We start from the raw sequence: 21,910 nt of genomic DNA, 5'->3' as shown, positions 1-21,910 counted from the left end.
TCTGCCTTTACATGCACATGAATGTAATATGGAGTTGGCCCACAATTTGCAGTTATAACAGCTCCAGATCTTCTGGGAAGGCTTTCCATAAGGTTTAGGAGTGTGTTTATGGGAATTTTTGACCATTCCTCTAGAAGCGCATTTGTGAGGTCAGGCACTGATGTTGGACGAGAAGGCCAGGCTCACAGTCTCCACTCTAATTCATCCCAAAGGTGTTCTATCAGGCTGAGGTCAGGACTCTGAAGTTCCTCCACACCAAACTCACTCATCCATGTCTTTATGGACCTTGCTTTGTGCACTGGTGTACAGTCATGTTGGAACAGGAAGCGGTCATCCCCAAACTGTTCCCACAAAGTTGGGAGCATGAAATTGTCCAAAATGTCTTGGTATGAAGCTGAAGCATTAATTGTTCCTTTCACTGGAACTAAGAGGTCAAGCAAAACCCCTGAAAAACAACACCTGAATTGAAGGATTTGGAGGGAGGGGTGTCCCAATACTTTTGATAATACAGTGTACCAAAAGTAACTGATGTGATTTTATAGAAGTGTACAGAAAATCAATCCCATTTTTAAATTATTTAAAACTGAGAAAATTTAGGCTTGAACTAAGAATTAAATCTTTACCTAACTTTTTCATTTTCCTGACTGGTTGGATGTTGTTAATTCATTTAAGTATTTTTTTCCCCTCGGGTTCCACAATGTTATTTATTGTTAATTTTCTAAAAGATATTTTATTGGTACCTTTAGAAACATTAGCAGAACAAGTGTGAAGTAATGCATCCTTTTATTTAATGTCCATCCAACAAAAACAAAAAAATAAGCTTAAATGATCTGGGCTTCTCTCTCTCTCTCTCTCTCTCTCTCATTAGGTGGATAGGGTGTGTGGTGCTGTGCTGCATGGTTGTGCTGATCCTGGCTTTTAACCTGCTGGGTTTGATGTGTGGAATATGTGGCCATGATAAGAACACTACACCTACAACACGCGGCTGTCTCTCCAACACAGGCGGCAACCTCCTCATGGCGTAAGTCAGATTAAACTTAAAGGTGTGAGCTAAATTTAAAAAGATAGTAGATGTTCATGCAGAAATATTATAATATTATAACTTATGTTGAAATGTTTAATTATTTAATCATCATAATGCTGCCAATTTTGCAATTTTTAAAAAAAGGTATGTTTAGACTTAAATATTTACATGTAATATTTATTTATTTATTTATTTTAATAAATGAGAAGAATAGCTTACAAGAAACTAGCTAGTGTTCACCTGGGTATATTTCTAACCACTAAGATGTGGCTGTTTCTCCAAATAGAATGCAATGTTAAGAGATAAAGTAGCCATTCAGTCCAGTTAAACATCTGTTTGATTTGTTTGTGCGTGAAGAAAAATCTGTTTGCTTAGAGTGGAAGCTGTGCTTTATTTATGAACTCCTACCACTAGGTGTCAGCATTCCCCTAAACATTTCCCTTTAAAAGAACTTGAGTAGAAACAATCTGCTTAAAACAAGGTCCAAATACTACTACTACTACTACTACTACAGTTACTACAACTCAAAAGCAAGACCATGTATTTATTTTGTTAGGGTGCTGAAGATTGCAAGTAGTTTTTCTTTCATTTTCCGCAATAAAAGTTTAGTTTCTCTGGTGGAACTTGCCAGATACTTTGGATGTAGTTGTCAGTAGGTGTCTACTTGTCAAAAGGCTATGTCTGATCATTGTCGTTCAGTGTCAGGGAGATGGGTTGCCTGTCTTGCAAGATGGCAATTCTAGGTCATCCTCCCTGAACTATAAATCCTGGCTGTGGGTTTAGGCAGGGTTTTGGAACCCTAACCAGGTGCCTAAACCATGTTTTGGAAACCCCTTACTCATAAGAAGGGTTTTGCTATAGGCTAGGCTGACTACAGCCCCCTTAACATGAAAGGTCCTAGTCGGAATTGTAAAAGTTCCCATGGTTACTTGTCTTGTAAATTTCAGCTTCTGTGAAACACAATAACCAAATTGGCCTTGATAACCAAATCAAACTGACCATAACTAGCAAAATGAGCTCTGTATCTCAGCTTCCTCTCTCTCTGCACTGGTTAATGAGGGTGATGAGCTTAGCATTGTGGTCCCTGGTAGCCTCCTCTGATTCTCCCAAGCTAATGACCAGAATATCATCATCAATTAGCTCCACACCACTCAGTCCATTCAGCATCTCATAGTACACCTCTGGTGACACTGAGATGCCAAATCACTGTGGTATCCAGTATGTTCTAGGTTGCTTTTCCTTTCGAGTTTGTGCGGCAAGAATGCAATGTAAGCAACAAAGTGAGATAATGAAGCCTTTTGGGAGCTTATAAAGCACATTGTCCATGATGTAATGAGGACTAAGCACTTCATTCAGGGACAGGATCAATACAAATTGCTGATGGACTCACTACCTGGGGCTAGATGACTGACTTGTTTATGCTTGTCTAATTGAGACATAAATAGCTGCTCTGCTTTGAGGGCCACTGGGATCCCACAGTGATCACTTTATTGATTATGATTGATTGATCTAAATTAAGGTGAACTTCCCCTGTGACACTGTGGGACTGCTAAACGCATGCTGATAAGTTGTTGTTTGGTAGGTGTCCCCATTAAAAGTAGCAGATAACTTCCTTTTGGAAAGTGAAACCCAACAATCCCAGGCGTTCACATGTTGAGTCTGACCAGGGTTGGGGGATCAAGTCCTACCTCTGCCTTGTGTGCATGAAGTTTGCATGGTTCCCCCGTGATTCAGGGGTTTCCTCCAGGTACTCTGGTTTCCTTCCCACTCAAAAGACATGCACTGTAGGCTGATTGGCATCTCTAAATTGGCTTATCTGTGAGTGTGTGTAGGATTACAAAGTTAATTTTGGCTAACATTAGCAGCAAGTTAGCCTGCTTGCCTGTTTTGGGGGCAAAACTAGAGGGAAAAAAGGGTGTGTTGGGAAGTAATCACCTCATTTCACATTAATTCAAATAATGTGAATTCAGTAATCCCTAAGAAACCTCTCTGTTCAATCATGTTATAAACTAGCTAATCTATAGAACTTCAATCTAGCTAACAGTAATCTTTTAATATTAGCAGCTCTAAGTCTTCTGAATGAGCAAATGATACAAAATTGGGCACAGGCTATATTCTCAACATTCTCTGAATTAGCCTTGTTTTATTGTAACGTTTATATTTTTCTCCTTGACAACTCAGAGGCGTTGGCTTTAGCTTCATCTTCTCATGGGTGCTGATGGGAGTCGTGGTCACCACGTTTGTAACTGGAGGGAATGTGGAGAAGCTCGTGTGTGAGCCTCTGACCAACAGACAACTGTTTAAGGTAAAAAATAAAAATAAAAAAATATTTGTATACATCCTTTACATTTCAGTGGTGTTCTGTGATGTGGAGTTTGAGACTCAGGACTTGATTGTGTGTGTGTGCGCGTGTGTGTGTGTGTGTGTGTTTCAAGGGAGATGAGTGTAGTACTGTAGACTGTACATAACTGCAGAAAGGACATTGTTCATATCACTCTCTTCCATGTTCAGAATAATTAGGAGGATAAAATAAAATAAGGATAAAATAGTTTTTTTTATTTATTTATTTATTTATTTATTTATTTATTTATTTATTTATTTATTTATTTATTTTTCCCCCCTGTCCTTTCTCTGTTTATCTTCTTTTGTGAAGCTGCTTTGAGACAATGTCCATTGTAAAAGGTGCTATACGAATAAAATTGAAATTGAATTAAATTATAATCACACTCTCAGCTGTCACCCAAATGAGGATGAGGTTCCCTTTTGAGTCAAGGTTTCTTCCTCATACCATCTAAGGGAGTTTTTTCTTGCAGCAGTCGCCACAGGCTTGCTCACTAGGGATGATTTTGTCTGACATCTAGGACTTTTTACACTACGTTTTTTGTTTCCTATGTTCTGTAAAGCTGCTTTGAGACCAAGTTCATTGTTAAGAGCGCTATACAAATAAAATTGAAAAAAAAAAAGAAGATGATGTAAAATATATATCTGGGTCCTATAGTACAATACAATTGTCTTTAACTGGTGTTCTCAATTTTAGCGACAAATGTCACTGATTTAAAATATCATATTTTATTATTTGTGTTAAAACAGGACGTAAACATCAAGTAAGTTATGTTTTTTTTTCTCTGTGTAGATTATAGACACACCATACATGGTCCATCCTGGGAAAAAGAACTTCCTGCCTGGAATGCTGTTTCAAAACCCAAACATTGACCTTACCATCGGCAGCCTGTACAGGTGTGTGTGTGTGTGTGTACATTTTATTCCTGTTTAAGGTTTACTTTTAAACTACTTTTTTAACTCATCTTGGATAAATCTCTAACCTTTTTGCTTCTTTGATGAGCTACATGCCAACTTGCAAATATACAAAGTTTAGTAGTTTAGCGTTTTGCTAAGATTTGAACCGATAACCTTTCTGTCACTACTCACAGCTGTGTAAAAGAAGTAGACTTTATTACTCTCACATATACAATACAGCACAGTAAAGTTTGTTCTTCACATATCCCAGCTTTGGAAGTTGGGGTACAGTGTCCCTGAAGCATGCAGTGCAGGGTTAAGGACCTTGCTCAGGGGCCCAACAGTGGCAGCTTGGCTGTGCTCGGGCTTGAACCCCAATCAGCAACCACTTGAGCTACCACTGCTCCTAATAGAGTAAAGAGTGTAAAGAATAGCCTTACCACATGATCACTGTTCCTCTGAGAAACAATGAGCAGTTGAACTGAGCACCAAGCATCATTAGAACTACAGTTGTGGACTCTTAAACCTTTGACTAACAAAGTACACCTTCTAATATAGCAAGTGTGTACTGTAAAATGGAAATAGTGCTTGATGAGTCGCATTCATTATGATATTTGATACTTTTTTACTCATGGAAAACTATGGAATTGTTGATAAATTAATCATAGAAATGAAAAAAAAAAAAATTATTTTATATCCTCGCTGAATCTGCATAATTTCCAAAATTATGTTTGCTACGGTGGCCAAAAAGTGCAAAATTAACAAATACAAAAACAAAATAACAAATCTAAAAAATTCTGTTAATTTTTGTTAATTTGTTATTGTGTTATTTTGTTTTGCACTTCTCGGCCACCGTAGTTTCACCACAACAACAAGAAATTCTTTGTGTCTTTATTTCTCAGTGAATGTTATGAGAATAGTGGCATATATTCTGCACTGCAACTGGAGAACCAATTCCACTTCATCCAGTTCATCAACAGGACCGTGGTGAGATTTCAGCTTTGTCCATTTAAAAGAAAAAACTATTTTTTCCCTTTTTCCGTTCCATTTTTCATCATGTGGTAGAGAATTGAACAGGAATGCACTGTTATCGATGCTTTACAGAACAGCCATGATCTGTCAGACATATTTGAAGGGATAAATGTAGATTTGGAAGGAATAATCCTGCTGGGGGAAGATGGAAAAGACAATCTGATTAATTTTGCTAATTCAGGCCTCGGAGAAATCGACTATGATGCCTTTCTCTCAGAGGTAACACACAAACACACACATTTTGAAGATTCAAGATTCTCGTTGTCACAGATTACACAATTTTCACAGTTTATACAGTATACAAGTTAATGGAAATCCAGCCTAATAGTTCTTAAACTGTGTATTTAAATAAACTAAAGAAACAATTAAAAAAATTAGAAATACGAAGACAATAAGAAATTTGAATAAAAATGATATTATTATAAAAATTACATTATTATATTATAATATATAGTAAAAGTACAGAATGGGAAGTGATGTACCAAATGTATGGGTGTGTTTCATGCAGTAACACAAAGAGTTTTTATGGAGTCTTGAGGGATCTGGATGGTGTACAAGAGTCTGATGGCCTGAGAGAGGAAGCTCCTCCTGAGCCTCACAGCTTTAGCCATCAGTTTTATACATTTATATGTATCTCAAATACAATGTGGTCCAGCAGCAGGATCCCACGCTGTCATTGCCACTGCTCAGGTCCGATTCCCGGGCATGGAGCTAACCCAGCCACGGAAGAGTTAACTCACAGTACCGGTCACAAGGGTTGCGTCAGAAAGGGCACAAAAAAATGATCCGCTGTGGTGACCTTGAACAGAGAGCAGCTGAAAGAACAATATATGTATCTCAAACATGAATATACTGATGTATTAGTATGCTAGTATTGTATACTGTGATAATGATAGAGTGAGAGAGAGAGAGGAAGAGAGAGGAAGATCGGGACCCACTGAATCATTTCTCTGACAGGGGTCTGCTCTCACCCAGGTCAGTCCGGATGGAAATCTGTAATGATCTAGAATCACACCCACACTGATCCGAGTGACCCAGGAGGTAAACTTCTCTCCGCTGTCAGAGGGGATCCTGTAATATCTGGGTGACTTGAACTTACTGAACATAAGTTGCTTTCATGTAAGACTGAGGCATTTCTCTAGTGGACACTCTGGGTTTCTCGCCTCTGAGCCCATGTGCAGTTTCTTTAAGGTATTTTGGACAGAGTGTCTGTCATTGTGTTCTTAAATCGAGGTTTACAGTAAGGGATGTTTTGCTCCTCTATTCCTCCAAGGCTACTTTTATTGCTAGGAGCTTTATATACCTGAATGTGGAGACGTACCGATATTAGTACATATCTCACTCTCTGAGACATCCATGTTTGTCTCATCCCATTTCAGGCCACTGATCTGAACCATTGAAATGAAACCCAGGTAGAAACAGTAGAATCCTGTGACCCTTTGTAGAACGTTAAGGTCAGGAAGGCATTGCTTCTACTTCGAGAGAAACGATCAATCCACAGGATATAACTAAAACATCATAAAGACCTGATACTGTGATGAATGTCTCAACACGTCTTCTGTTTGTTCCTGTTTAAATTAGCCGAGTTGTGAACGTGTGGGAAAAGATGAGGTGGTTGATAACACAACGAAAGGCTTTTGGCAGTGAACACAATAGATTTTCTCTTTATTTCTTAGTGTATCTAAATGTATTGACATCCCTGACACCATGACACCATGAGTCTTTTTTCCTCTGTGTGTGTGTTTGGTTTGGCAGGTCAATAAAGGAGTAACTGTTGTAGATCTTCTCGCCTTTGCCAATGAATTGGAGGCCGAGGCCGATCACCTGGTGAGCTGAACAGCGTTACAAAAAAGCACTCTGTCTGTCAAGTGGAAACATAGAAACATGTAAACATGGCAATAACACAAATATTCTCAAGTCTTCTTAAGTTTTCAAGTCAAAATTATCCATTAAGGAAACAGGACCACCAATGAACAGACTACGTTATAAAGCTCGATGCTTTAGTACGCCCATCTAACTTTATCCTTAATCATGTATATTTCAGATGTACAGTAAGGGGCTAGCTGTGTAATGGTGTTCTGGCTCTTCATTAGTGTCAGTTTATACTGTTTCCCAACCCTGCAATCACAGTGAAGTGTTTAATCACAGCAGCTTTAAACAAATATACATGAACATATGCAGTTCATTTCTATTTACATAATAGATATCCCAGTCATTGGCTTATTCTATTATATCTTATTATGTACACTGATCAGGCATAACATTATGACCAGTGAGAGGTGAAGTGAATAGCACTGATGATCTCCTCATCATGGCACCTGTTAGTGGGTGGGATATATTAGGCAGCAAGTCAACATTTTGTCCTCAAAGTTGATGTGTTAGAAGCAGAACAATGGACAAGTGTAAGGATTTGAGCGAGTTTGATGAAGGGTCAGATTGTGATGGCTAGACCACTGGATCAGAGCATCTCCAAAACTGCAGCTCTTGTGGGGTGTTCCCGGTCTGCAGTGGTCAGTATCTATCAAAAGTGGTCCAAAGAAGGAACAGTGGTGAACCGGTGACAGGGTCATGGGCGGTCAAGGCTCATTAATGCACGTGGGGAGAGAAGGCTGGCCCGTGTGATCCGATCCAACAGACGAGCTACTGTTGCTCAGATTGTAATAAATTTTGTCTCTTTCATCGACATGCTGATTCACGTTCAGTTCTGAACAGATTCCTACATTACCCACAATGCTGTTTGGCTGCCTGGTGATTGTGGTGACAGTGGGATTTAATTCAATTTCATTGGATTTATTTGTATAGCCCTTTTTATTTGGCCCTCACTTCATCTCTACTTCATCTGTAAGCCAGCGACGGTGCAGTGCTTGAGGTCTGTCAAGCTCACTGACCTCCTCATCTGTACACACTGACACACAGAAACAGCGTCCAGAGGTCTAACTTTTATGTGAAAAACACGTTCTAAAATCTTCATCATCATTATCTTGTCGGTTTCTAAATAGCCCTCAGAGTCTCAGACCAACTGTGTCGTATAACTGCACTGTGTTTTGTCTGATGTTCTATTAAACACCACTGTAACTATTGGGACTAGCAATGCGATGTCAATGTGGCACACAATATAAATACATTTACTTTCTGAACCTCTCAGCTCCATGCCTGATTGTGTTTCTTCTAGAAGAATAGCCTCATTCTCAACAGTCTGTATTTTCTGGTGTTTGTACACTAGCAGTCAAGACTGTGAGAATGTAGTAAAAATAAATGAAAGATAATCTCACCAAAATTAGGATTTAATTAAGTTTAGAAAATGTTTCGTATTTGATTGGAGGTTTTTGTGAATTGACTGTGGGGTTTGAGTGCTAAATTTTCATTGTCTGTACCGCTTATCCGATCTATTCTCGGGTCACGGGGAGCCTGTGCCTATCTCAGGCGTCAACGGGCAACAAGGCAGGATACACCCTGGATAGAGTGCCAACCCATTGCAGGGCACACACACTCATTCACTCACACACTACGGGCAATTTAGAGACTCCAATCAGCCTAGAAGCATGTCTTTGGACTGTGGGAGGAAACCGGAGCACCCGGAAGAAACCCACCAAGCACGGGGTGGACATGCAAACGAGTGCTAATTAATATTAAAAAATATAGTATGGGTTGAAATAAGGCATCTTCTACTGCACATGTGCCTTTGTGATGAATAGAAGACAGAATTAGTCGTTATTTGCTTTATGGTTATTTAAATTTATGTTAACTAAAAGAAGCAGACTATGTGTGTTTATGAGAAGTTATCATATTGCATTTAGCCTCTGGAAAGTTCCTGGACTTACGGTGGTCTCCATCTGAGCCAGGCAAAAGCCCTATTCATAAGGCTGACCCACACACACACACACCTTCTTTATGTAATTAGTAAATTAATTCAAATTTTGTGTACACATTTCTTACACACACAAAGATGAAATCTACTGTAACTGCAACTTACTTCTTTTCTTGCCCTTTTTCAGCCCCGTGGAGCTCTCGGGAATGCTCTAAAAGGCCACGCAAGCAGCATGAGACAGATCCATAAAGAACAAGTAGTGCCCATGGAGCAAGCCATGGTAATCCCCCCACACACTTTGTCCACAAAACACGACATTCGTTTGTTTTGAATAGCTGACCTATACCTCTTTATTTTTTAAATAAAAAAAAAAAATTCTGCTCCACCCCTTTTTATATGCAACTAAAGAAATTTGTCAGAGCCAGGGTAAGCCTGGGATTCAGGAAATGTGCTTCTATTCTAATATGTGAAGTTGTGTGTATTGGTTTTGTGTTTGGTTTCGTGTTTGGTTTGCGTGTCATCAGGAAACCAAATTACTCTTTACATCGTTGTTGTGAGTAGCATAGAATGTACATGTATGATTTAGAGGCTAATAACCCTCACGTTCTGTTCACTGCTTATTCACTACAATCACTGCAGCATGCAGTTAACCTTTATTTCATAACGGATACGTAATCTATAAGTAAAGTCATTATGACGCCAATGCTGAGAATTCATTAGCATAAACAAATCCAAAGGGTAATGCAAAGATGAACAATCGCAAACAAGGGTTTAATAAACTCTAAAGCAGTACAAAGGTTCAGAACTTAGACACACTTAGCACATGAGATTAAATATTCTAGACCTAGGAAGTGTTAGCAGAAGATGTATTGGTATTCCAGGGGGTGGTAGTAGCTCAAGTGGCTAAAGCTCAAGGTCAGGGTTCAAGCCCCAGTACTGCCAAGCTACCACTGCTGGGACCCTGAGCAAGGCACTTAACCCTCTCTGCTCCAGGGGTGACCCCAACCTCCAAGGTTGTGATGCAAAGAAAGAATTTCACTGTGCTGTAACCTTGACCTATGACCATGAGTTCTGCTGGTGAAAAGAGGAACTGTCCCGTTATGTAGATGCTGGGACACATACTTATATATCCCAAAGTTAATACTCAGGCATAGTGGGGTTGTAATGGCTTGATTCCTTAGAATCCTGAATTTCCTTGTCGGAAATTACCCCAGAATCCTGAATTTCTTTTGGTACTTCTCTAGACCTTGACCTTCTAGGTCCACCTTTACAAAACTGTACTGTAGATCCCATGACTATGAGAGCAGCTTGGGAAGTGTCAGAGAGTACAGTATTTTGGAAGACAGGAGTGATGGTCACATTTGAAGCTACACCACCCTGTTAGATCTTGAGGGGTCTTTTGAAACATGAAGACAGTTTCATGGAATCAAGCGCATGTTGCACTTCTCTGATCACACTATTACTCCCATCCTGTATCCTGTGGTGGCATTAGTCTGGGTCTTCTGTCTGCGGAGAGCAGGACCCAATTCTCATACCTCCACACTGCTCTGGAACCAATTATTGACTGCTGGAACCTAGACACAAGGGTGACTGGTAACACAGGTAGCTCTGGAATGGCTTGAGATCCAACAATAAATAAATGATTTGGGTGAATGATTGTCTGCTCTTGATGAGGGATGGTTGTCTGGTCTGATTGAGAAGGCAGTCAGTTAGTTTAGGGATTGAATGTCTGGATTATTCATGATCAAAGATGGAATAAAGTGGTGAACTGTTTATATGACCATATTTCCTTTCCCCAAAATGCTGTACTCTTGTACTCACTCTTATTCTCTTGCAATTAGCAAACAGATAATAAAAGCCGAGCTTTTGTGGATAAACAGTGAACGTTGCAAGCGAAATCCTGGCAATGTTTTGGCTTCTCATTAAAACTTCTCTGGGTTTGAAATTTTGCTTTTCGAAAATAACAGGGAGTTGACATATTGATGGTATTCCAGTCAGGAGAAAACTCCAGAGCACATAAAACACCTGGGAACTATTGATAACCAGGGAAATATACAGTATATAACCACGCTAAAAAAAATAAGATGAGCCAGGAAACAAACAGCAGTTGTTAGTAGTCAGGTGAGACGGAATACTGGTTGCCGAGGGTGAGGTGATGTAAAGTAGACTGATACTACTAAGGTGTTGTTTTAGAGAGAGAGAGAGAGAGAGAGAGAGAAATATAAACCTGAACAGAACATAAGGGTTGACGTGTGCCTGGAGCTTTGTCTGTAGGACAAAGTCTGTGTGTGTGTGTGTGTGTGTGTGTGTTGTCTATTCAAGCAATGTCCTGCATCTCTTCCAGAGCTCATTAAGTCAAAGTATCAGGTTTCTACAGACTACAGTTGAAGAACTTCCTGTAAGTCCACAGCTCATAGTTGTACACAAAACACCACATACACACATATACCATGTTTATTTAAGTAACCGCCTTTTCTTTCAGAGTAAAGTGACTAATGTGCTGAGTGCCATCAATGCAGCTGAGTATCTGATCACCAACAACGCCTCACATGTGGTCAAGAAGGTATCAGTGCTTGAGTGATGATGTCATTCTTTCATTCAGATAAAGCGCAATATATAAAGATACAAGCATCCTAGCCTCAGTCATATTTATACAGATTTTATTTACTTCAGCATTCTAATATTAATCAGCCAATAATATTATACTGCCATTATATTAACCAGTGAAAAGCACAGACGTACATACTCATCCTACATTCCTGACTTTTCCTGAAGTTAAAGCTTTTGACCTTGCACCATTTTCACTCCTTGTTCACCTCAAGGACGGAATTTTATCATTAAAAATGATCATTTAAAACATTCAAAATAATTCACATTATTATTTTTTTATTATTATTATTATTATTTACAATTTTCAGATTTTGTTTAAATTGAAATATTGTCATAGGAATCATTCTTTTAATTTATTTGTTTGTTTGTTTTTTATATTGGTTTGTATGTTTTGTATTTTTTTTTCTCTGGCCAAGTCCACATTTTCTATCCCTGTTTTTTTTTTTGTTTTTGTAATTTTATTATTATTATTATTATTTTTTACATTTTACTTAAAGGCAAAATCCCTTCTCCTGTACATCTGCAGTCTTAAAAGCCTCATCTGGAAAACTCAGAGGCATGAATTACATTTGAAAAAATCTAAATAGGCCATCATGAGCTTCAAATTAAGCTCACTTAAGCAGGATATGAATTTCTTGGCGTGAATGGTAATGGACTCAAGTCTTCAAGTCTTATGAATACAATCCAAAGTTCACTATATAGTATATAACTAGGTGTCCTACTTAGTGTATGTACTATATGCCTAATAGGGATTCAACCCTAGAATAAAGTTTGATAGAAATGAACTACTTACACACAAAATCACTTTCAACAACATTTAACAACAAGTAGAAATAAAAGTTCTTCTGGATAAAAGGTTTAAGAAGTGTATCTGTTGACAGACCGACATTATAGAACAAAAAAATAGAATATGGGATATTAAAGACTGTACTTTCTAAATAAGATAATAATTTTAATATTTTGAGAATTTTCAATTGATATTAAAATGTGGATATTTTGTTTCTTATCACTATACCAGGAGACGGATAAATACACACACAACCTGATGGGATATCTCAAACAATATGTTATCTGGGTTCATCTTTCGGTAAGTGTGTGTGTTTTAATGTACTCTATGATATAAAATGCGTGACTGTTAATGCTCTAATGTCTGTTTCTCTACAGTTAATGATGGAGGTAGCTCAATGCAAACCCATCAGTAACGTCATTGACTCACTGGAGATTGTGGGCTGCAGTTTTATAGTAGACTCCGTGGTAAGACACGCTACAAGGCTTCCTCTGTGCGATATAGCATACACATACAGATGCATATAACGGACATGTTAACGAGGGTAAAACACACCCAGCACTCAGAACAAGATACTTACTGTTCACACTCAAAGCCCCGACTGCTACAAAATGGGAGAGAGGTGTTTTTGGAGTGTGTGTGTGTGTGAGAGAGAGAGGAAAAGACTGAAGGATAGAGCAACTCGTACATGAAGCGAAATCTATACTATATAAAATATTCAGTTTCCTAGAATATACTCTGGATCTAAAAAGTCTACATACCCCTGTATCAAATATCAGGTTTTTGTGAAAATTAGAAATAAATCATATCAGACGTTTTTCCACTATTATTGTGAAATTACATCAGATAAAAATTAAGAGAAAATACTTTGCTGTAGGTCTCTCAGCAGCCTCTAAGCACTGATCTGATGTCAGGATCCATATTGTATTGAAAATGAATGTGTTTAATGTATAATGTTTGTGGTAAAATTTGTTGTGTGTGTGTGTGTGTGTGTGTTGCAGAACACATTCTGGTTCGGTTTGGGTGGCTGCTCTTTGTTCCTTATCCCCAGTATCATCATGTCTGTCAAACTTGCTAAATTCTACCGCAGAATGGACACAGAGGATGTATTTGAAGAGTAAGTGTGTGCACACACACACACACACACACACACACACACACATTCCCGTTTAATTTATAGCTATAAAGCCTTGTGATTTAGTGCAGGAAACATTTGGCTCTTATGTCATGGTTTTCCAATAAAAAAGACTTTTATTATAGTAAACATGGAACATTTTTGTCCTCATATTTCTGTTTATTTTCCTATGTTGATCACATCCAGTTTTCCAGAATCTTCAGTAAAATTCGGATTCTGACTTCTGATTACAGCATATTATCATTTCATTAAAAAATTATAATTCACCATTCATTCCAGTTCCTTTTTGGCAATCCGTGCTTTTCATTTTCATAGTGTTTTTACTTCCTTTCCATCTTTCCATGTTTCCTTACTTCTAAATTGGGGGGAAGGGTCACTGGATTGATACTGAGATCAGATTATTGTCTGAGTTTTGCATGTTTATCCATGTGTGGCTTCTCCAGTTACTCACAAAAACATGGCAGTATCCCGATTTTCCTAAACTAACATATGTGTGAATGTGTGTACATGATGCCCCTTTTCCCACTCCCACCTTCATCCTGACCAGGATAAAGCAACCATAACTCAGCAACAGTCCACAATTTTTCACATTTCATCATATTACTTTCCATTTCTTGTTTTTTTGTACCTTTTGTTTTTTTTTTTTACTTCTTTATTCCTTCTTTTATTTCAGTCAGGACGCCAATATCATTGGTTATCTTAGTGGTCGCATATGTGGCATAATTAACCCCATGTTGGTCAGGTACAGTAAATCCGTACGTTCGGTCTGCATGCTATTAGAAAGTTTTCAGATACCAATGGCAGGAAGTGTATGAGTCTACAGTCTGCTAGTGAACGGCAAAGTAATGTTTTAGTATTCAGTTTCAGTCAAAAGTTTGGGAATAGCTGCATATTTCACAATTAGAATAATAGTGAAGACATATATATATATATATATATATATAAGAAAACATTATTTAAAACTGTAAAAGGTCATAAACCTATCTTAAATTCTTCAATGTAGTTTCAATAACCATAAACGATAACATTATAATATAGCCAAAATTTAGACTTGCCAGTTTTGTTATATTCTGTTGGGAAAAAGCTTAATGTTTAATGTCTATACGTAATATAAAGTCAATATTGAACACTATTATATCAAATTACTGGCCACTGATTTCAGTTGATATGGGATTTAGCAAAGGATCTGGGGTATTGTAGTTTCCAAAGCAGATTGCTAAAAATGCTTATCCAATGAAGTTTCGGTATATTATTTTTGGATTAATTTATAGAAAAATACAAAAGTCACTACTTACATTTGCTTAAAACCATTTTTAGTATTTAATATCAATCAATCAAATGTATTTGAAGTCATATCCCAACTCTTGACTGATACTTCGTTTCATTACATTTTTTATCTATCGCATCAAATGAACAGCAATTGCTTTAATGCATGTTGATCTCATCTTTATTTCTTACTTAGAGTCACTGATTGATTTCATATATACAGTGGATCCTTGGCATATGAAAGTTCTCCCTTACAAATTTTTGCCTTAAGAATTTTGCAAGAAATTTGCATGGGCATATGAAGCATTTTCAGCATACGAACAAACCGAACACCGGCTAAGTTGTGGGTACGTCCAGGAGCTGTTCAAAACTTGTCTGCATTAGTGGAGAGCCAATGGATGTGAGTTTTTTACAGTTTTTCTTTCAGTCAGCGAAACTGAATTGTTTCAAAAGAGTCAACCCACGATACCATTGTTGCCTTTGTCATGAGTTCAAAAACTAGGTGATTTTCCGGGCGTTTTTTTGTTGACAGATTGGTGGAGTGGGTGATCTGTTCTATTTTTAGCCCAAGCTTGGTGGCACAACTTCCTGTAAGGGACCCTTGACATGGAATACTTGGCTTGGGTCAGTTCTTTGTAAGCAGCCATACAGTTTACATACACTTCATACTGGTAATATTGGTCATATTTTTGGGTGGCTGGAACGGATTATCTGCATTTACATTCTTTCTTATGGGAAAATTTGTTTCGTAATATGAATTTTTGCCTGTAGAGCTCGCCTCCAGAACTAAATTCATATGCCAAGGTTCCACTGTAACACTAAAAAAAAACACATATAATGCAAATTAGTTGCTTTAGTTGGATAAATAATTTGTACTCTGTGATTTAGATTTTAGTATGCTTGGCCTAAAAGTATCTTGAGCTGTTCATATCTTTTAGCTAAGCACATGTTTTATAAATGGAATTTTACTTACTCGAACCCTCTCATGGCTGAAAGGGCGATGAATAGTTCTCAAGTTGTCCGTTGTCCAGTGAGTATGTAGTATGGAAACACCTAATTAGTTGCATTTGAATTACTGATTACACATTTTATTGGATTTGATTGTTAAGTCATTGTGCTGACAAACAGAGAGCTTGAGACATTAGTTGGCAACACTGGTGTTGTACCGATCAGATCACTACATGAACAGCATCTGTGACAGTAACAGACTTTTATCTAAGCGCAGTAACATTATACACATCTGTGTCTTTCAGTAAACAATGGCGGAAGCTAAAAGCTCAGAATTTCAGGAAAACTGAGATAGAAGAGACCTCACGCAAACGATGAGACTACACTGTAAGAGCCCTCTAATGACTTGTTAAAATGGCTATTTCAGATCCATTCTAATCCTCCACAAGGCTTGCTACACGCTCTGTCTTAGCAAATGATTCTTAATAACCTTTCTTTTGGCTCTGTTTCACCCTATCACATTCAGCCCAGTTCAACAGAAATAAGTACAACAGCATTTAACCAATGAGTGATCTCTGAACTATTCAGAAAACATCGCCATTGGTATTTCCTCAACCTCTTGGGGTAAGACCAAGATTATACCAAGCTAGAGATTGAGAGTTTGTTTGCCAGTTAAAACAAATAGAATTGAACTAACAAGGTTGTGAAGAACTAAATTTTAACCACATAGAACTAAGTTAGTAAGTGAAATTTACAATTATAGGAAATCAACAAGCTAGTGGATATAATGGGGTAAGATATGGAGAGTGGTCTAAACTGTCATAAACAGACCCATTAGGATAGGTACAATTCCTACTACACTGACTCTGAGAAACTATTTGATTAGTCTGTTAACAGGATGCAGAGGTTGTAAGTAATCAGAGCATAGCATGTTTCCCTGCTGAGTGTTCCCACCTTTTAACTAGGCAACCAGCAACATGGTCATGGTTGATCAGGCCGAGCTGGATGACTTGAGTAGGTTGACTTGATGGGTCAGGCAGCTGCATGCAAGTGGGGAAGTATAATCAGAAGGATGCTCACATGCATGATGGGAAAAGTGTGTGGAATGCAGTCCAAGAGTGCCTCTATAATGGCCTGTTATCCTGTGCCTTTCTAATGGACCAATTTGCTTGTCTCATGGTAGCGCATGCAGGTGGACATGACCAGAGATCTAGCTGTGTATTGCTTGCAACTGATACTTCTTCTGAGCCAGTTAACCAATAGAACAAAGGTAACTGTTGACCAAGGTTACTGAAACCAGGGGAGTAACTGAACACCAATCCCCCTGCTGGGTTAACTACATACATTATTCAGAGACAGTGTCCTCAGATAGCTTCTTCCACTGGAAGACATGGTCAATCATGAAGAAAACACCAGAATATTACTGACATATTCCAAACACTGTCAAGAGATTGGACCATCAGTTTGGTACTGGCTTAACCATATGGCATAACCAGATATTCACAGTACCCTATCCTTGTAGAATAGGTATAGAGAGGTCTTCTATTCTATTCCTTCCCAAATACAGGTACGGTTGCATGTATTTGTCAGGTCAACTAATAATTTGTAATATCCTTGATACATGATACAGGGCTAAGATCCTCTGAGCTTCCTGAGAATCCTGCAGATGCAAAAGGACTCAATCTTTGGATAAAGTTTTGCTTCAAGGCCTCATTGATGTACTCCATAGCTGCCCTTTCTTTGATTAAGATATGGTACATTTAGAAAGGTTGGCTATGGCACAATCCCAATATTCAATTACATTTTTAGTGCCAGGACTCTCACTGCTAGCTGTGAGATGCTTGAGGCAATGTTTCAAACACTTGGTGGATCAGGCTATCGTTTCTTACTGGTCCAGGTTATGTTGTTTTTCTTTCTGCCATAGTAATCCTAAAACAAGGAAGGTCTCATAATGTGCAGATGATATCTGTAGCAGTAGGGGGACTTTGTCCATCCCCAGAGCAAGCCCCAGAGCATGTATAGAAGTGGTGGCTAGCAAGGTTTCACCAGAATCACTTGAAACTAGTTGTTGATATGTTGCATTTAGAAGGCATACAAGTTTTTCACCATGGACATCTATCTATATGGCCAAAATCTGCACAGTATACATAGGCATACCCTTGTGCCCTTGACTTGCTGACCATTGTAACCCTCTGAAATGAAGTGGGTCCTGTCTAGGAGAGTTTTGGATGATTGATGATGATGATGGTAGAAGGTTATCCAGCTGGATTGAGAGTTGGTTAAAGGAGAGGGAGAGAGAGAGAGAGAGAGAGTCATCCTGAGAGTCAAGTTTAGAACTCTGAAAGGGTTTGTAAATTCTTTGGAAAAAATGGTAATGAGAGTAAACAGACCTGGAGCTAGACACAGTCTTTAGTATATATTGATGTCTAGAAATGAGAATAAACACAAACCTAGGCAAGGCAAGGCACAACTCGGCATAACAAGAAAGCAATAGTGCAATTGCAATCACATGGTATGTGCCATGCTTTATGAATTGAGTCTCTGTTTTCGGACTGTATCAACAGTTCATAATTACATATGCTGTTAGGATTCAGGTGACAGCATTTAGGTGAGGCAAAACATTGGACACATACTTCTGTGTGACATTCCATCACATCGTTCTTGTTGTGCTTGTTTGTTTTGAATTTTCTCTTACTTTTTTCTACTGCAAGAAATATTTCTACCTGTGCTATTATTAACAGTTATTGAGCTTTATCTCTATGAAGTCCTCTATGTTTTTCATTGCTATTTTGAATTTACTTTGACTTTGCATATTCACTTTTGAGCAATCATCTCTAAGTTTCAAATAAAATCTCTAAACATCTCAGGCATTTTTCTTGCTTGTTATACTTCACATACTCGCTCGCTGTCCACTTTATTAGGAACACCTGTACTAACTGTACTGCTTCAGTTAGTATTAAATATATTTCACTTCATGTCAAACATCAGAATAGAGGAAAAAGTGTGCAGTCCTGTTGATTTTTTGCCATGTAACTTGCTGATTTCTTGGAATTTTTTTACATGCAGCCGTCTCTAGAGTTTACCCGAATGATAAACGTCCATCAAGAAGCAGTTCTGCGGGTGGAAATCAAGCTGATGGTACAGTGATAGCACTTGTCTCACCTTGAGGTGAATGAGTTAGAACAGCAGAAGGCCACATCAGGATCGGCTTATTGGAAAATACTATGAATGTATGGTGTAAAGGTGTTTCTAATAAAGTGGACAGTGAGAGTATGTTTACATTCGATTAAGACCTTGTTTTTTGTGAAGTATTCAATTTTCATTTGTCTAATTCTCATTGTCTTTTGAATGCTGATTTATTTTATTATTATTATTTCTTTTAGTGGCACAGAGAACTGGAGTTGAACAGTCCATCAATGTAAGAAAACCACATGCACATGTGAGTTTGATGACTATATACACTGATCAGGCATAAAATTATGACCACCTGCCCAATGTTGTGTTGGTCCACCTTTTGCTGCCCAAACAGCCCTGACCCATCGAGGCATGGCCTCCACTAGATTTCTAAAGGTGTGCTGTGGCCTGCATGGGTCCCACCTCACAACCTACTGGACTTAAAAGATACTTACAGGACTTAAAGGATACTGACCACTGCAGATAGATAGATACTGACCACTGCAGACCGGAAACACCCCACAAGAGCTGCACTTTTGGAGATGCTCTGATCCGGTCGTCTAGCCATCACAATCTGGTCCTTGTCAAACTCGCTCAAATCCTTACACTTGTCCATTTTTCCTGCTTCTAACACATCAACTTTGAGGACAAAATGTTCACTTGCTTCCTAATATATCCCACCCACTACCAGGTGCCATGATGAGGGGATCATCAGTGTTATTCACTTCACCTGTCAGTGGTCATAATGTTATACCTGATCCCTGTAGATTTTTATTTTTTTGCTCATGAATTAACATTTTTTCTTTGTTTTCTTTCAGGGAATGATTTAGGCCTAATTTCATTCCAGATGAAGAAAAGCGAAGATGAGAAAGAGAAAGGGAAATAATGCAAAAGGAGATACTGATTGCTTTTTTATAAATAAAGCCAAATGTTATCACATTCTATAACTATGAACTATATTAAAGATGTCTTAATCACTGTATTCCATCCTCAACGTTAAAACAAAAACATACACACAAAACACAATACATTTGACCGTCTGATGCACTGCTTCTTATATATTATTAACTATCTTTGGTGTGGAAAATATCATGGCCGTTGTTTTGTTTACTATAAGAGGCTACAGCTTTTATAGCATGTCCCTTTTTAATATTTTTTAAACTTAAAACTTTAAAAGCAATGACTGTGCTTATAATTCTTTGTTAACGTTGGTTTTGGAGGTCTACTAACAGTAAATAGACGTTTTAAATCTCCTGTAATGTATTATAATAAATTTATTAATGAGTTAAAAACATGTTATAACACCAATGAAACTCATTCAGGTTCTGATACTTTGTTGGAAGCCATGATGTTTGTTTATTCCAATCCTAAATTTATTCAGCAATCCGGTTCATTTAATTGAATTCTAATTTCTTGCTATAATTTTGGTTGCTTTTTAAATATTTATTATGTTTAATAGACTTGCAGAACAGCATGCTTGTAAGGGGGGGGGGGATCTAAGAGTTTTTCTAGGCTTTATGAATTGTTATGATAACGAATTATTACCAAATTCTAAAGAATTATAAGCAAAGTCATAATTATTTATGAACGCAAAGTTCATTGAGTTTATGCAACGCAGTCTTTGTCATTTTCCCGGAATGAGTTTAAGACAACTTGGAACTTGAAGTAAATGTTGGTCAGTCATCTTTCCTAAATTGTAATAAAATTAAACTAGTAAGAGCTCAGTAGAAATATGTTTGGCGGCCATGTTTTAACAATTTATATTTGACAGACAATATAATATAATGTGTTCTGTTTTTTTTTTCAATTCAAACTTTAACTAGTTGATTAAAAGAAGACAATATAAATTTGATAAATAAAAATGTGTTTTTAAAGATTCTCATCTAAACCTATTTATAACGTTTGTTTTATTATAATGAATAATGAACAGAATTTCTGTCTAGTTTTATAGAAATCAACAGCAATGTTTGCATATTGAGATTTTTCACTTTTGTAACCAAAAAGCTTAGATGACCCAGAATTGCAGAACTAATCTGACATAAAGCCTAAAATGTTTATTCCGTAAAAATTTGACTTGTCCTAGCATACAACTATCATTAACAGTTTACAACTGTGTACAATTCCTTGCGTTTTTTTTTTTTTCCTTGTCTTAATTTCCAGTGGCTTACTGTATTTGCTTATTTATTTCTCTCATTTTGATGGTGGTTTAATTTGTACTGTAGTTGTTTTCTGAATTTTGAAACCTTGATGAAGATCTTCATTTTGTATCACATCATTTGCATCACATCTAATGAAGAGTGAAAGTTTATTTACGTAAACTATCCCTAAATAACTTTCACTCAGAAGAATTTAGAGAACGGAAATTATCTGAACGCTGAATCTGAAAAAGATGGGGAATAAATGAAGTTACAGTTGAAGTGGTAGCTTACAGGTCAGATTTTAAGGAAAGGTTGTCATGATGCTGCTTTCTCTTGAGTCTAAACTGATGTTATTCATCCTTGGAATGGATTTTGCCAAATTAAAACCTGTCAAATAATTGAAAGTGACACAGAATACAATATTTCCTCATGTCCTCCACAGGGGCTCTCAAGCAGTCCTGGCACTTGAACTCACCCTGAATATCTAAGCTATATATATCATATCTGTGAAGATTCATATGGAGTTTGTGTAAATGGGAAAATAAAACTTTTAATTCAATTAAAAATTGGACTGTGACTTCTCCTTATATTATATCTTATATATCATTTTCACATTCAAAAAAGAAATAAATATACATAAAATATACCCATGAATTCTCAGCAAATATATCATCTTGACAAATTCAAGGAAAAATCAACATAAAGTAAATTAGGAAGGTGCCAGGCAACCACAATCCACAAGAACGCCTTT

The 21,910-nt window shown here is 37.5% G+C and overlaps 1 protein-coding gene across 7 annotated transcripts in view; it reads left to right on the top strand.

The window, feature by feature from the left end:
* The window catches only part of prom1b (prominin 1 b), a 51,179-nt gene extending 29,486 nt beyond the window's left edge, over window positions 1-21,693 (top strand). For 2 of the 7 annotated variants that reach the window (XM_058385073.1, XM_058385072.1), the window contains 16 exons: window positions 869-1,021; window positions 3,206-3,329; window positions 4,158-4,261; window positions 5,164-5,248; window positions 5,366-5,512; window positions 7,049-7,120; window positions 9,289-9,381; window positions 11,446-11,499; window positions 11,584-11,664; window positions 12,730-12,798; window positions 12,876-12,965; window positions 13,500-13,615; window positions 14,307-14,375; window positions 16,153-16,234; window positions 19,231-19,265; window positions 19,840-21,693. In XM_058385073.1, the coding sequence (XP_058241056.1) occupies window positions 869-1,021; window positions 3,206-3,329; window positions 4,158-4,261; window positions 5,164-5,248; window positions 5,366-5,512; window positions 7,049-7,120; window positions 9,289-9,381; window positions 11,446-11,499; window positions 11,584-11,664; window positions 12,730-12,798; window positions 12,876-12,965; window positions 13,500-13,615; window positions 14,307-14,375; window positions 16,153-16,225 (1,330 nt within the window). In that variant the 3' untranslated portion in view covers window positions 16,226-16,234; window positions 19,231-19,265; window positions 19,840-21,693. Of the gene's footprint in view, window positions 1-868; window positions 1,022-3,205; window positions 3,330-4,157; window positions 4,262-5,163; window positions 5,249-5,365; window positions 5,513-7,048; window positions 7,121-9,288; window positions 9,382-11,445; window positions 11,500-11,583; window positions 11,665-12,729; window positions 12,799-12,875; window positions 12,966-13,499; window positions 13,616-14,306; window positions 14,376-16,152; window positions 16,235-19,230; window positions 19,287-19,839 lie in introns of all 7 variants that reach the window. The other 5 variants (XM_058385077.1, XM_058385075.1, XR_009204073.1 and 2 more) reach the window with 4 other exon arrangements.
* Window positions 21,694-21,910: the final 217 nt, after the last annotated feature.

The sequence above is a fragment of the Hemibagrus wyckioides genome, linkage group LG29 (assembly GCF_019097595.1).
Source record: "Hemibagrus wyckioides isolate EC202008001 linkage group LG29, SWU_Hwy_1.0, whole genome shotgun sequence".
Lineage (NCBI taxonomy): Eukaryota > Metazoa > Chordata > Actinopteri > Siluriformes > Bagridae > Hemibagrus > Hemibagrus wyckioides.
Note: the sequence above shows the minus strand (reverse complement) of the source record. Positions and strands in the feature narration are given on the sequence as shown.